The 15,169-nt window shown below is 30.9% G+C and overlaps 1 protein-coding gene across 1 annotated transcript; it reads right to left on the reverse strand.

Moving 5' to 3' along the window:
* Positions 3,458-7,363, reverse strand: LOC108662401. Its single transcript, XM_018122733.1, has 4 exons — positions 7,286-7,363; positions 6,611-6,730; positions 3,815-3,964; positions 3,458-3,717 (listed from the first exon to the last, which is right to left on the reverse strand). The coding sequence occupies exons 1-4, from the start codon at positions 7,361-7,363 to the stop codon at positions 3,463-3,465; spliced, it is 603 nt and encodes a 200-aa protein (XP_017978222.1). The 3' UTR covers positions 3,458-3,462.

Genomic DNA, 15,169 nt, shown 5'->3' on the forward strand with positions numbered 1-15,169 from the left:
CTTGTTCTTCTAGAGATGACAACCATCATTCCAGAATCGACTTTTGATAAAGAGCTTTGGTGAGGGGATGATGAAACAGAGCTACTGCTTGAGTAGCCATCATATTCCTTGAGTTGATTGGTACTTAATCCTTTAGAGGAAGCAAGTTGCATGGTAAGGACTTCTTCGGAACTTGGAGAAGAAGCATCATACAAAGGATTTTGGGTTAAGGACTGTGAGAGTTTGATCATACAATTTAGTAAGAGCTTCTGTTTTTCTCCGAGTACCATATGGATGTGTTGGAACATCTGTGCTTGATGATGAGGTTGGAAAGACTATAGGATTCACTCTAGCAGGCTTGACAATAGGTTTATTGGCGATACTCCTCTTACGAGCCATTTCAACTTGGAGATATTTGGAGATTTGCTTGAAGAAAGAAGATGAGAGGCAGAGATTGTCCCACTAGGTGTGCCAGAAATTTGTACACACAAATTTCTCGTCGAAATTTCTTGACTTGAAAATTATGAGACAAATACAAATATTTGATGAAGTGAGTGATGATCTCTGGAAATTACTCTGATTAATTTCTTCAATTCATCTTCAAGAGTCACAAACTTGGACTTAGTCTTGATCACGAACGTGCTTGATCTTCGCGTCAAGGGTCTTCACGACTTAATCTTCATACGGACGTACTTGATCTTCGCGTCAAGGGTCTTCACGGCTTAGTCTTGATCACGAATTTGCTTGATCTTCGTGTCAAGGGTATTCACGACTTAGTCTTGATCACGAACTTGCTTGATCTTCGCATCAAGGGTTTTCACGACTTAGTCTTGATCACGAACGTGCTTCACTTAATATCTTGATCACGAACTTCGCTTAATATCTTTATCACGAACTTCGCTTAATATCTTGATCACGAACTTCGTTGTTGCTTGATCACGAACTTCATTGTTGCTTGATCTTTACTTCAGAAATCTTCTATTCTTCTTGATCTCTAAAATGCTCTCAATCTTCGAATGCTCCCAATCTTCGAATGCCTCTGAATCTTCGAATGCCCCTGAATCTTTGAATGCCTCTGAATGAATGAAAATGGCTAGGGGGNCTTCGAATGCCTCTGAATCTTCGAATGCCTCTGAATCTTCAAATGCCTCTAAAATGAATGAAAATGGCTAGGGGGAGCCCTCTATTTATAATGTTTGGTGGGAGACTTTAATGAGAATGTAATCTCTTTGAATTATCTCTAAAATTATTTTAATTATTTAGAGATAAATCATGATGACTCATAAATAGTCTTTTGATTGGTCGGACCTTGAGTCCTTGAATTTTGATTGGCCGAAGTTAGGTATTATCTCTAAATTATCTCAATTTATTAGAGATAAATTAAATAATCCAATTTGAGTTTTATCTCTAAATTAATATAATTATTATAGATAAATTAAATGACCAATAATTAAATTTTGATTGGTCAAAATATAAATATTATCTCTAAATTATTTTGATTTATTTAGAGATAAATTGAATGACTAATAACTAAATTTTGATTGGTCAAAAATATGAATATTATCTCTAAATTATCTTGATTTATTTAGAGATAAATTGAATGACCAATAACTAATTTTTTGATTGGTCCAATTTAAATATTATTTTCAAATTATCTCAAGGGATAAATATATATCAATAAGAGAATTGGTTCAACTATATGTCTTTAAAATAATCCAACCAATAAATTCATTATTTTATAATTAATTACATGGTTATGACATCATTAAATCCACATGGCAGCACGTAATTGGCTGATAATTTTTTTCTCCTTCTACATATTGTTGTAAAAAAAAAGTAAGTGAATCGAAAGAGTTTACCTATTCAATTTTCATCTTCTTTCCTAAGGACTCCTCTGGAAATAATTCCTTTGCAACTTGTACATTTGTTGGTGATGGTGGCATTTCCAATTGGTTGTCTTGGATTGTCAGCAATGATGGTTGGGAACATATAGGTTGTTCATTTGTACATTTTGGATGTTGCAGTTGAGGAGTCTGTCAGGTTGGCAAAGTCAAAGATTTTGAAAATTGTGAGTCCAGCTTCTATTGCTTTTCCTGTAAGGCCAACTTTGAATGTTTTTCTTGCATTGATGAGTGTTTTGACAGGAAGTGGAAGTACCATTTTGTCTATTGTTTTGATTGCAACCAACTCACCAATGGTAGCACCGATTAGCTTTTCAGCTTGTTGACCAAAAGCAAGCAGTTGAATTTTTCCAGTTAGATCTTCAACTATTAGTTCCAAAATCATTCTGCAGTGAAAGTTGAAAATTTGCATCATTTGTACAATTTATAAAAATAAATTTTTTAGTAATGCCAATTGGAAGAAACTTTAAAGGTACTTACGTTAAAACTGGTGTTTTTTCATCATGGATCGGGCACCAAAATTTGCCAGCACAGAATCGCAAACCTACTGCACATTGATTACAGGCGTTGTAGTACCATCCGTTTGGTGCTTGAACATCAATGATGTTTGCAGTGAGTTGGAACTTTGTATTCTATCATTTTCAAAAACAATATTGTGTGCATGTAAAAAACAGTATGATTTTTGTTTCATTAAGGATGTTAAACTACTGATTTTTGTTTATTTGTTAGAAAGAGGTAGAAGTATATTTTACCAATGCCTTTTTTGGTTCAATTGCCAGCAGATCAGCTACATGAATGTCTGAGACTGTGGATTGTTGTGTAGAGTGAAATTGAGTGCATGCTTCCAACAGTTGAAGGTCTGCTTGTATGGGTTGTTTTTGGTATCTAGTAAATAATGATGCATTGTTAGTTTTTTTGTTTTTTCTGTTAATGTTAATATTTATTGTTGAATGTAATAACAAAAGGGTGATAACATTACCTTTGTTTGAGTTCATGGACCTCTGAAATTTCAGGATCAATGTATATTCTTATTGCTGAGCAAGATGATGCATACAATGATCCTACAAATTGGCAGCACTTATTTGTTAGTATATTTTGTATGTATAATATGCAATGCTGTTAGTATAATGCTAATATAAGATATACTCACGCATGTAAGTTTTAATCATCAATCCAGCAAATGCAAGCACAACATTTGTGTTTCTCTGTAGTATTTCTTGTTCTTGAATGGATAATGCTATATCTCCATACAACACAACTTTTAAGCTCTCACAACTGTATGAAATTATGAAATAGTGCTAGTTATTAGTTATGAAATTATTGTAGTATAATTCTAAAAATTTCAAAGTTAATATTATTTTTCATTTACCTTGCATTTTGGATGTAGATGTCTCGTTTTTGAACAGGAACATCTCTATTGTTTAGTTGCACTTTTGTTACAGGTGTTATTGTTGTGACAATGCCAATAACATCTAATGTTATTTCATGCAAAAACAATTAAGAAAAAATGAGAAAAGTTGTTGTAAAATAAACTATGATTTTGTAGTGTATTTTTAAGGTTACCTGTCAAGATTTTTTTTTTTTATATCTTATCAGGAAGATCTTTGAAGTGAACAAAATTGAAGTAGTAGTCTGGATATTGAGTGTTGTCTTCAACAATTTCTTTTACTTCTGACATTCTTGATAGAACTATCATCAGGTCTTCAGGAAGAACATTGAAGTTGTGCTTTGATTTCATAATTCGATACTTGTCAATGAGATAGACAGCACCTTCTTTCAACATTGGTATAAATAGAGGTGCATCAAAACCTCTAATCATCGCTTGCATAACATTTTTCTGTGAGTAGGAATAATGATTAAGTTAAAAACTTGTTTTATTGTTTGATATATTGTTTTTTACAATTAGGCAGAGAAAATGGTGTTGTGAAATTTACCTTGACATCAGCAATTAAAAAGTCAAGACTGAGTAGATTTTTTGGATTGTTTGGAGTTGTAGATTTCCAAATCCTAAGAATCTTGACTTTGATTGGTGTTGGTGGTTTGAACAGCTGTAAGTCAATAAGATATTCATTATCCATTTCTTCCTGCAAAAGCAGAATGGAAAAAGGTAATTAGTTTTCAATTGAAACAGTAATCATAATTGGTAAAAATTATAATCAATGGAGTTAGTAGTTATGGACATTAGGTTGTAAGAATATGAAATATAAAAATTTATTTTACACTTAAAATGAATAATAATATTCAAGTATAATAAACAAAAAGATATTAATTAAATCAACAATATGTACAGGAAATAGTGCAGAAAATAAAATACTATAAATATCAAATATAATCAATTTGTAGTCAATAAAGTATAATATAGGAAAGAAAACATAGAGAATTGTCTTAAAGAAAGGAAGAAATTGCAATGACCTGGTTGTAAATGGATACAGTTTGCAACAGATTATGAGATCCACAAATGAAACAGCTAATAATGTAGTAAAAGTTGAGGTGCAAAAGATAAGAGGATCTAATTAGATAAAAGGTACTAATGCTGAGGCTAAGGAATGTTAGAAAGAAAGAGGTTGTATGCAGTTAAGCATGATAGGGATTTGTTGGATTGTTAGTGTTTTTGTGTCTGTCAGCAACAAAATGTTTTTCTTATTGCTAAGTTCTTTTGTTGAAAGTGAATTTGTTTTTTTGTGTCTTTTTAATTGAAATGCAGGGTTGTTTTGTTTTTGAGTGCTGTGTGGTCTCTTTGGGAAAAAGGATGGAAAGCTGTAGGTTTTTTTGTTCCCTATAGCTCTATACAGGGGTTGACACCTATACTACGAATTGTCTGTATGTATTTGGTTGTATAGTTTTATGATCAATACAAATTTTTTGAACTTCAAAAAAATATTTGATATTTGAAAAGTAATAGAATAAAAGAAAGGAAAATAATAAAAACAAATTCTTAAACACTTCAAATTGAAACATCTTATCATGAAACTGATAAATATCAAAATTATATGGAACAATCAAAACAATAAAATAGTAAAAAAAAACAGAGGTCTTCTTATTAGTTAAAGAACAACCAAACCATAACAGAAAAATTGACTTAGACAAAATAAAGTATTCCTGTAGCTTATATATTGTAAAACTTATTGTTTTATGCACATAGAAGATACAAAACATAAGCTAACATTAAACTATTGAAAGAAAAAAAAGAATCCCTAACAATCAGTGAAGAAAAAAAAAGAATAATAAGAAAAAAGTACAGTCTTTGGAAACTAATGGAATACAAAAAAATCAAATAGCAGAACATACACAAACGAAAACCAGTGAACAATATTAGACAAAGTAAATGTTTGTATTACAAATAAACACAATCTAACTATAATAACAAAACCAAAAAAATACATCATTGATAATCAATCAAAAACAAAAAACAATAATAAGAAAAAAATAGAACCTTTCGAGATGAGTGAAACAGATAAAAACAAAGAACCAGAATGTAGATAAACCAAAAAGGCAAAGAGTAATCTAGAAGCTAAACGTGTCTCTTATAAACAAAAAGAAATAAATGTGTCTCTTACAAAGAAAAAAAAAGTATAATATTTATAATACAAAAAGGCAAAGGAATTGGAAAAACTGATAAATAGTGGGACAAACTCAAATGACCGGTCAATAACAGTGCCTGCATTAACATAAAAATTATACAGAAAAGTCATGCCAACTGACAATTGACATGACGAAGGAAGAGAATATAAATTTGTATATACTTTATGGTTTTCTTGTTTCTAATGATCAAAACGACACAGTTTCAAAAACTAATAAAACTCTAACAGCAAAACCCAACCTCTCACAGTAGTACCTAAATCAAAATCCACTAAATAAGTTAACTATTCAATGTTCCTAAAAATTTTCTGATTTTATCTATCAGGAACATAAGAATATGATCAATCGATACTGATAGAACCACAATTTATGAACACATATAACCACAACTTATATTAAACGATGTGAACTAAAAATAAATGGGATATGTAAATACCTTTAACATATAATAATGTTAAATTCAAAATGCCACCCCCTTCCCAAAAGGCAAAACTGTGGTGTATATCATAAACCTTTGCCATATCTATTTGATAAAAATCAATCTCAAACTATTTGCATAAAATTGACGAAAATCTTTATAATAGTAAAATAGAGAACATGATTACCACTTAGATATCAATTAAAGGAACGCCACTACAGTATGAAAAAACAAAGTTAGACATGAATAATAAATCGTAGCAATCAAACTCAACGAAATGTTAAAAATCCTTTAATTCAGACTAAATACTGTTCAATAGTTAAACATAGCATTTGTTTTTTCACAAAAAGACTGAATATTCAAAAATAAAATAGCAAAAAGAATAAAGTGAGCTTCAAAAAGAGTGAAATATGCAATATTAATAAATTTAATTTTTCCTAAACCCCTCCCTCAGTCCAACCAAAATTAAGAAGATAGTGATAAAACGACAATAAATCCCAATTGCAATAACAAATAGTGAATCATATAATACAAAAACAGATGATATGCTTAGAGTGGTTAGGTCTTGTGACGATCATCATCGGATGATTCGGCAAGACCTTGGACTTCTTCGATCTGTAACTCCTTGCCATCGAGCTCTAAAATCTGTTGGATCTATCGCCTTTCTACTTCCTCTCTTATTTCCTTGTTTTGAGCACTTTGCTGTTTTTTCTCTTTTTTCTCTTTTCATTACCTTGTCCCTGCCACCGAAACCGTCGCCCACCCCACAACAATTTTCCCTTGGGAAACTGAAGAACCGTTCATTCCTTCTTCGCCCACTCTCTTCCCAATCAACCAAAAACGATTTATTGCCCTACCTTTCCCCATTAACCAACAAAAAACAATCGAATTCTTCTCTCCTTTGCCTCCGTTAAACCTTTCAACCACTGCAGTTCTTCATCCCTTCCTTTTTCAACTTTTTTTGTTTTCTCTACTTCTTTCAATAACTTCCGGCTGTCCCTATCTTCTTGTTGTTCTTCTCCTTTCGTTGGATACAAATAAAACAAAAAAAAATCTAAAATGACTTGCTTCCTATTGTTCTTCTTTTTTCCTTGCAGGTGAACAAAAGGGAAAAAGAACCATAAAATCACTCACCGTCCTCAGCTAATAACAGGAAAAAACAATCTAACCCCACCAAAGGAGCAAAACGACGTTGTTTTTATCAAACAAAGGGGCAAAAGGCAAGAGTTGACAACCTGAAAACGACGTCGTTTGGATGGAAGAAAAAAAAATAGAACATCCAATTGAATGACACTTGTCATTCAATTGGACATACAATTGAATGAAATTAAAACAGTGACTCCTGATTCTCCTTTTATATATAGTATAGATATATATATATATATATATATATATATAATCCACTCACCTGGAAGATACAACTTCCAAAAAGTGGTGAAGCAGAGTGGAAACTGCTTTGATGCATGCTTCCTGAGTCAATGCGCATTTGACTGAAAGCAATGAAACTTTTAAAGCGAGGTTTGGATCGATTGATAAAAAAATTATCAATAAAAATAATATATAAAAGATATAGTATTTAATTTTTACTGAAGGGTAGTCTTATTATTTTTTTAATGTCATTTAAGAAAAAAAAGAGGTGGTCAAGGTGTAGAAGGAGAAAAATTATCAACCAATTACGTGTCGCCACATGGATTTAATGATGTCATAATCACATAATTAATTATAAAATAATTAATTTATTGGTTGGATTATTTTAAAGACATATAGTTGAACCAATTGGTATATATTTATCCATTGAGATAATTTAAAAATAATATTTAAATTGGACCAATCAAAAAATTAGTTATTGGTCATCTAATTTATCTCTAAATAAATTAAAATAATTTAGAGATAATATTTATACTTTTGACCAATCAAAAATTAGTTATTGGTTATCCAATTTATCTCTAAATAAATCAAAATAATTTAGAGATAGTATTCCTATATTTGACCAATCAAAATTTAATTATTGGTCATTTAATTTATCTCTAATAATTATATTAATTTAGAGATAAAATTGGATTGTTTAATTTATCTCTAAATAAATTGAGATAATTTAAAAATAATACCTAACTTCGGCCAATCAAAATTCAAAGACTCAAGGTCCGGCCAATCAAAAGACTTTTAATGAGTCATCATAATTTATCTATAAATAAATTAAAATAATTTAGAGATAATTTAAAGAGATTACATTCTCATCAAAGTTTCCCACCAAACATTATAAATAGGGGGCTCCTCCAAGCCATTTGATTCATTTAGAGGCATTTGAAGATTCAGAAGCATTCGAAGATTGGGAGCATTCGAAGATTGAGAGCATTTCAGAGATCAACAAGAATAGAAGATTTCTGAAGTTAAGATCAAGCAACAACGAAGTTCGTGATCAAGATATCAAGCGAAGTTCGTGATCAAGATACTGTGTTCATGATCAAGATTAAGTCATCAAGACCCTTGAAGCGAAGATCAAGTGTTCGTAATCAAGATTAAGTCGTCAAGACCCTTGAAGCAAAGATCAAACAAATTCGCAATCAAGACTAAATCCAAGTTCGTGACTCTTGAAGACGAATTGAAGAAATTAATTAGAGGAATTTACAGAGGTCATCACTCACATCATCAAATATTTGTATTTGTTTCATAATTTTCAAATCAAGAAATTTCGACGAGAAATTTGTGTGTACACAAGGATCTAAATTTTTCTTTAATTCAATGAAGAAAGAAAAAAAAAAAGAAATCTCACCCCCAAGAGCTGGTGAAGGAATGCTGGAGCCTCCTTTAATACTTCATAAGCAGCCAAGGAGCCTTGAATGAAAACAATTAAAGAGACTCATAAATTTATAGCACTGTAGAAAAGTTCTTTTAAAGGCTTGAAGCAAGGAATGTCCTTGAAATGAAAAGAAAAGAACCAAATTAAAAGCAAGCAGTCATAAAGATGGATTCTAGACCTTAGTTTTGTATAACCAACAAGGACAAGTAACAAATAGTGTCGTCTCATGAAATATGAGTTTAAAGGAATATATCAAGGCTTATGGTGCAAAAAGTGCATGTAAAATATTATTAATTACTCTTATTTTGTTAATTAGTGTTCTAATTAATTAAGAACAATTACTAAAATGTTATTTTTTACATTTTAAAACAAAAAATTATTTTTATTTCAAATGCAGTAATTGATAAATAGATAGATTGATGATTTAGGATACATTGAATGAAAATATTACTTTTAAAAATAACCTTACAAGTAATCTTTGCGGTGCATATCATATGCATCCACGTGTAATTCTATTTTTCCTTGGAGCATCTTTACGAGTGCATATGCATCCACATCTAATGCTATTCTTCCTTCACGCAATTGTCTGTTAGATTCTCAAGGGAGAAGACGAGCGTATTTCATCAACAAATTCAAAGAAGAAACAAGCAGGAGTGGGAAAATTTTATTACTTGGGAATTTCGTTATTTTTTCAAATTGTCAGAGGCCTTACAACTCTAAAAGTTACAATTTCCATACTAATTAGCTTGGTCCAAGACTCTTGTCTTGGACTTATGGTGGGCAATGGTAAATCAAGATCCTTTTGGAATGAAAAGTGGACTGATGACACTGGAAATGAAAGCCTATTGACTTTGTTCACAAGTGAATTAATGGAATTTTTAGAGAACGTTTGTAAGTCTCAAGTTTTCTAAATTTTTTTAAGTGAAAATAATTATGAGCTTTGTCAAAAGCTTTGGAGAGAATCCTAATATTTATTTTCACAACGAAAATTATCTCGAAATAATTATTATTTTTTTAAGTTAGAAGAATCTCTCGGGGGTAATAAAAAATATATGATTCGATCATCTATTATTTTTTTTGTCAAAATAAGATAATTTTATTAATATATAAAAATCGATACAATTACTAATATCCCAATTAAATAATTATAATGATATAGATAAATAAATGTGGTGTAGGAAATCGTGAAAAATTGGCAGATTGCATCATGATGCATATTTGATTTCATCATACGAAAGCCAACCAATGATGGATTTTTAAAGAAATCATAGGTGAAAACTTTCTTGAAAATTTTGAGATCAGAAAATTTTCTAAAATTTCATCAAATTATTTTAAGTTTAGATTTCTTTCCAATATCAGGGGTTTTCATTTACCCAAGAGATAAAAGTGTCATTTGTTTATTTCAAGAGATAATTTTAAGGCAAGAAAATAAACTAGTTTCTTAAAATTCTAGGATAATGACAAAAAGTCAAAAAAATAATAATAAAGAATAGAATTGAGAAAAATAAAACAAAAATAGAATAGGTTAAAATCAAAGTCCTTTTCCACAAAATATTCAATGAATCCAATAATGGAGCTTCTTCAAGGAAATAAGAATAGGACATATTGAATGAAAATATTACTTTTAAAAATAACCTTACAAGTAATCTTAGCAGAGCATATACGTCCGCATATGTAATTCTATTTTTCCTTTGAGCATCTTTAGGAGTGCATATGCCGCCACATCTAATGCTATTCTTCCTTCAAGCAATTGTCTGTTAGATTCTCAGGGCATAGCATGGAAAACAAGGAACCTATGTCATCAACAAATTCAAAGACGAAACAATTCATTAATGTACAAACAGGAGTGGGCAAATTAAAAATTAAAATAAACACATATTCATAAAGTATAAGATAATCAAGAAAATACCGACATCCTAATAATTATGATAAGTGGATTCTTGACACTGTGAGAAGGAAAGAATGGCAGTGGAGCATTGAACTACAGAGACAATTGCTTTGGTCACAAGTAAATCAATGGAATTTTCAGAAAACGTTGTAAATATCAAATTTTTTTAGTGAAAATAATTATGAGCCTTGCCAAAAGCTTTGGAGGGAATCCTAATAATTATTTTCATAAAGAAAATTATCTCTAAATGTAATATCTCGTGCCTTCGTTTAATTATCAATAAGATCGTGTCGATAAAACGAAAGGTCACTTGCTGCAAATTTAAGTGTCGAAAAATAGTTACGGGTGAAACGAATATTTTAAAATAAAATAATATCAAAATGTCAATATTTTATTAATCACAAAAATTAGTCTGAAAGGAGAGTATAAGACTAATTTAAGTGAGCGAGAAGAGGTAAGGAAGAATTGTGGAGAAAAATGACGGTAATTGTACCGCGTGATTTTATTAAATCGAGTTAACGTGGGTAAGTAAATATTTAAATATTATATTGACACCGCGTTGAAGTGTAACTTTAATATTTTGATTGTATACATGTGAAAGAAGAAAAAGAGAAGGAAATTAGAATTTTTAAACGTGTTGAAAGGATTAAATTTTAAAATATAAAAATTAAAAAGTTATGTAGTAAATAAAATGAAATTGAAGATTTATATATAAATTTTAATATTTAAAAAATTAAAATAAATAAATAATAATAAAATAAATAATAAAATAATTGAGAAATGATGGATGAGGATAAAGAAAAGTCAAATAAGAGGTAAAGTGAGATAAAGTGGAGAAATAGAAAGAAAATAGTTGATAAGTACATTAACTTGTCCAATTTATCTTTATATGTGAAAAGTCAATATCAAATAAATTATTATCTTTTTCCTTCTCACCATAATCGACACTTTAAGAAACAAAGAGTCAAAACCATTTTAAGGCAAGTGTGTTAAAAGGTGGGCCGGCCAAGTAAACAAAACTATGATAAAAGAAGTAGATAGAAAAAGGGGTGGGGGAACATTGACAAGAAACTTGTCATGTGTCGACCCCATCATGAAGCAACATTAGGCAAGCCTTTCTTTTGTCTCTTTCATTTTATCATCAGCCAATTGAGAAGATAAAAAAAAGGGAGAAAGAGCCGATTGTGAGTGAAAGATGTGGGGGCCGGCCAGTGCATATAATGAAAGAAGAAATGAAACAAATAAAAAAAAGGATGATGGGACAAGAGATGTCCGGTTTTTCTCCCCCAAACGGCAGCACATGAAATTAATATTTATTTGTCCTTTTTTCTTGCATCAGCCGGCCAATTAAAAAAAAATAAAAAGAGAGAGGAAGAGAGTGGTCTGGAGAGTTGGGACCCGAGAGACAGAAGGAAAATCTGCCAAGCCGGGAACAAAAGGAAAGAAAAAGAGAGAAGGGAGTTCGGCCAGACCAGGAGAGAAAAGAGAAGGAAGAAAGGACAGAAAAAGAGAGATGGAAGTTCGGCCGCACCAAAGAAAGAAAAGAAAGAAAGAAAGGGAGGAAAAGAAAGAGAGAAAGCTGGACTTGTGGTGACCGGGTTTTGATGAGAGAGAGACAGAGAGAGCTTGTGCTGTCCATCGATACTGGTTCATGAGAAGGCCGGCTGGAACAAGGAGGAAGATAAAGGGAAAGAGAAGAAAGGTGGAGACTTGGTCCACTCAGCCCAAATGAGAAGTACGAAAGTAAAGATAGTGTATTGTTGCGGTACGTCGGAGCAAGTAACGAGCAATCGGTAAATAGAAATAGTGATGTAATGTCTCATTATTGTAAGGTGCGCAGGAAATGTTTATTTTAAAATTTTTGTAATTATATATATATATATACATAAGTATGATTTATTTTACATGTAAAAATTATGAAAAATATGAATTGATAGAATTTTAAGAAATTTTGTGATTGTTATGATTTTAAAAGTGTTTTGAGTATATAGAATAAATTATACATAAAGTGTTCTAAATCAAAAAATAAGCTCTTCAAGATGATTTATATCTAAAAAATGTGTCTTATTATTTGTGTGGTGTGTATTTATAGAATTTATTACATATTTATCATGCTATTTTAGTATAAAAATATCATGCAAATATTTACAATGAAAATCTTATGAAAAGAGGGTTTTAGTATGATACGGTGATCAATATTTTGAGAATAATTTAAAATAATTTTTTGAAAATCAAATTTGAATTTTTAAAATGTTTTTGTTTAATCGAGAGATTCGATAGTAGATCGGATATCACATCGGTTAAGTGTGATTCTCGTGCACGAATGAGCTCTAGTTAGTGAACTTTCGGATTGTCAACGGATGAATAGGCGTGGCGGGGGTCACAACCTGTGATGTTTGTGTGCGTGACTAGGCCACCAGTGATAAGTGGTTGCGACCATTTGATATCTTCGATGTTGGTCAACATCGTTGAGACTGTCATGGCAATGTGGGTATCTGGTAGAAGTGATGCTCCCGGATGTTATTACGTGGTAGCGGGATCACGAGTTTATTTCTATTCCCTACTTGAGAGTGGCATCTTTGAGTTTTCAAACTCATATTTCTTTATATGGTGAAAACGAAATTAAACGGTTTTTCCGCAACTTTCTTATTTTTACGGTGAAATGAATTTTAACTTCTCGAATACGAGGCGATTTGTGATTTACATGTAAATTTAAATAACATTCAATTTTATAGGAGCTTGTCCGAATTTATTAATTTGATTTGAGTAAAATGTCAATTGATTTCGACGGTGATATTCTTTTATGTACAATTGTTTTAAATCAATATTTCAAATGATTGTCTTGAAAAAGGTTATTGATTTGTTTTTGAGTGGAAACTTTTATCTGCTTTGATTGATTTACCACTTGAAATGATTCCAATGCATAAGAAATTCTCACTTTTTCATACAAGGCACAAACTACCGTTCGAAATAAATAGTTTTTATAATCTTACATTTTAATATTCAAAATTATCTGTTGTTTACTTGTTTCCCATCTACGTCTTATTCATGGAACCGATGATTACTGAATCTGTGACACTCACACCTCTCTTTTTCCCTTTTTGCAGATAGGGATCGGCATAGCGTGTAATCATCGGCGCGTATGGTTCACTGTGGATAGGTAAAGGCATCTCATAGCATTTTTTCTCGAGTCGTTTCGTTGTTAAAGGTCGAGTTGTAGTACTTTGGTATTATTATGTAAATAAATATTAGTTTTGATATAAATTGTCAAACCCTGTTCTATAAAATAATTATGACGTCATTTACATGCTCAATCGAATATTTGCATATTTAGGAATTTCGAGAAATCGTTAAAAGACGATATTGCTCCTAACAGTACTATTAAGTCGATTAAATCTCGAATTAGTTCAAATAAGAGTTTTAAGCTAAAATTAAGAGTTTCACGTTCTAGGGATGACTCAAAATGGTAATTCAGAGTTCGATGATCAATTTGGAGTCAAACCAAAATTTTCACTATCTAGGGGCAAAATGGTCATTTGTCACTTGGGGACAAAATGAGAATTTTAAGAAAAGATTTTTTTTTGGCCCCATTTAACTTATTGGAGTATGATTTGAGTATTAGAGTATAATTTGAGGGTTTGGCAGTGAAAAAGTTTAATTCCGGTGATTTTTAGAGTGTAGGGGCAAAATCGTAATTTTTTCACCGACAGACAAAATTTGAGATTTTGAGAGAAATTAGATCACATTTGACAAATTGGAGAATAGTATGAGTATAAGGGATGAAAAATATATCAATGGGTAATTTTTCAATTTTTGAAGTAAATGTAATTTTTGACTTTTGCGGGAGTAAAAGTGTAAATTTTAAAAATTACTCCACCAAGACTTTGGATGAGTCTGAGAATTTTATCTAAGCTATGGATATATGGGACAAGTGTATGGTGAAAATTTGGAAACAAATGGATGGCTAGAATTTAAGAAATTAATAAAACAAAAAAAATGAATAAAATAATATTATCTTATTTTAGCCTTTAAAAAGGTCAAAATTTTCAGAATCTCATCTTCTTCAAGCCGTCCAAACCAGGAGGGAAAAGGGGGAAAAGAAATAAGAACCCTAGCTGAAAATTTTGGGGAAAATCAAGAGAAATCAAGAAATTAAGCATTAAAAAGGTAAATTTCATTGATTTTCCTTGTGATATTCACTACCCATGCATTTTTTTCTCATTTTCATGCAAAATTAGAAAGTGGGTATGGACACCCATGCTGGCCAAACCTCCATAGATGAGTTTTGAGCTTGAGTTTTAGTTGATTTTAATTGAATTAAGTAATTTTAGTTAGGTTATATTGAAATATAACAAAAATAAGTTAGAGAAATAACTTTCTCCCATTGAAACCCATTATGCCGAATTTTTTAGGGGAATATTGGCTGCTGATCTTGATGTTTTATTTGAGGAATTATGATGAATAATGATGAATTATGAGCCTAGAAAAATAATGAGAATTTTCGGAGAAAAAATATGAATTTTTACCCACTAGGGGTATTTTCGTAATTTGCTATCGAGACTGATAATTTGCATCACACTAAGGGACATTAAGTCAATTTGGGT

The sequence above is a fragment of the Theobroma cacao genome, chromosome 6 (genome assembly GCF_000208745.1).
Source record: "Theobroma cacao cultivar B97-61/B2 chromosome 6, Criollo_cocoa_genome_V2, whole genome shotgun sequence".
Taxonomy (NCBI): Eukaryota; Viridiplantae; Streptophyta; class Magnoliopsida; order Malvales; family Malvaceae; genus Theobroma; species Theobroma cacao.

Excerpts from the sequence above, each read along its gene's own strand:
- LOC108662401 (XM_018122733.1), bottom strand. The coding sequence starts at position 7,363 with ATGCGCATTGACTCAGGAAGCATGCATCAAAGCAGTTTCCACTCTGCT. Across the intron at positions 6,731-7,285 it reads TTGGAAGTTGTATCTTCCAG|GGCAATAAATCGTTTTTGGT; the intron begins GTGAGTGGATTA and ends GGGGAAAGGTAG. Across the intron at positions 3,965-6,610 it reads GTTTCGGTGGCAGGGACAAG|GAAGAAATGGATAATGAATA; the intron begins GTAATGAAAAGA and ends CTGCTTTTGCAG.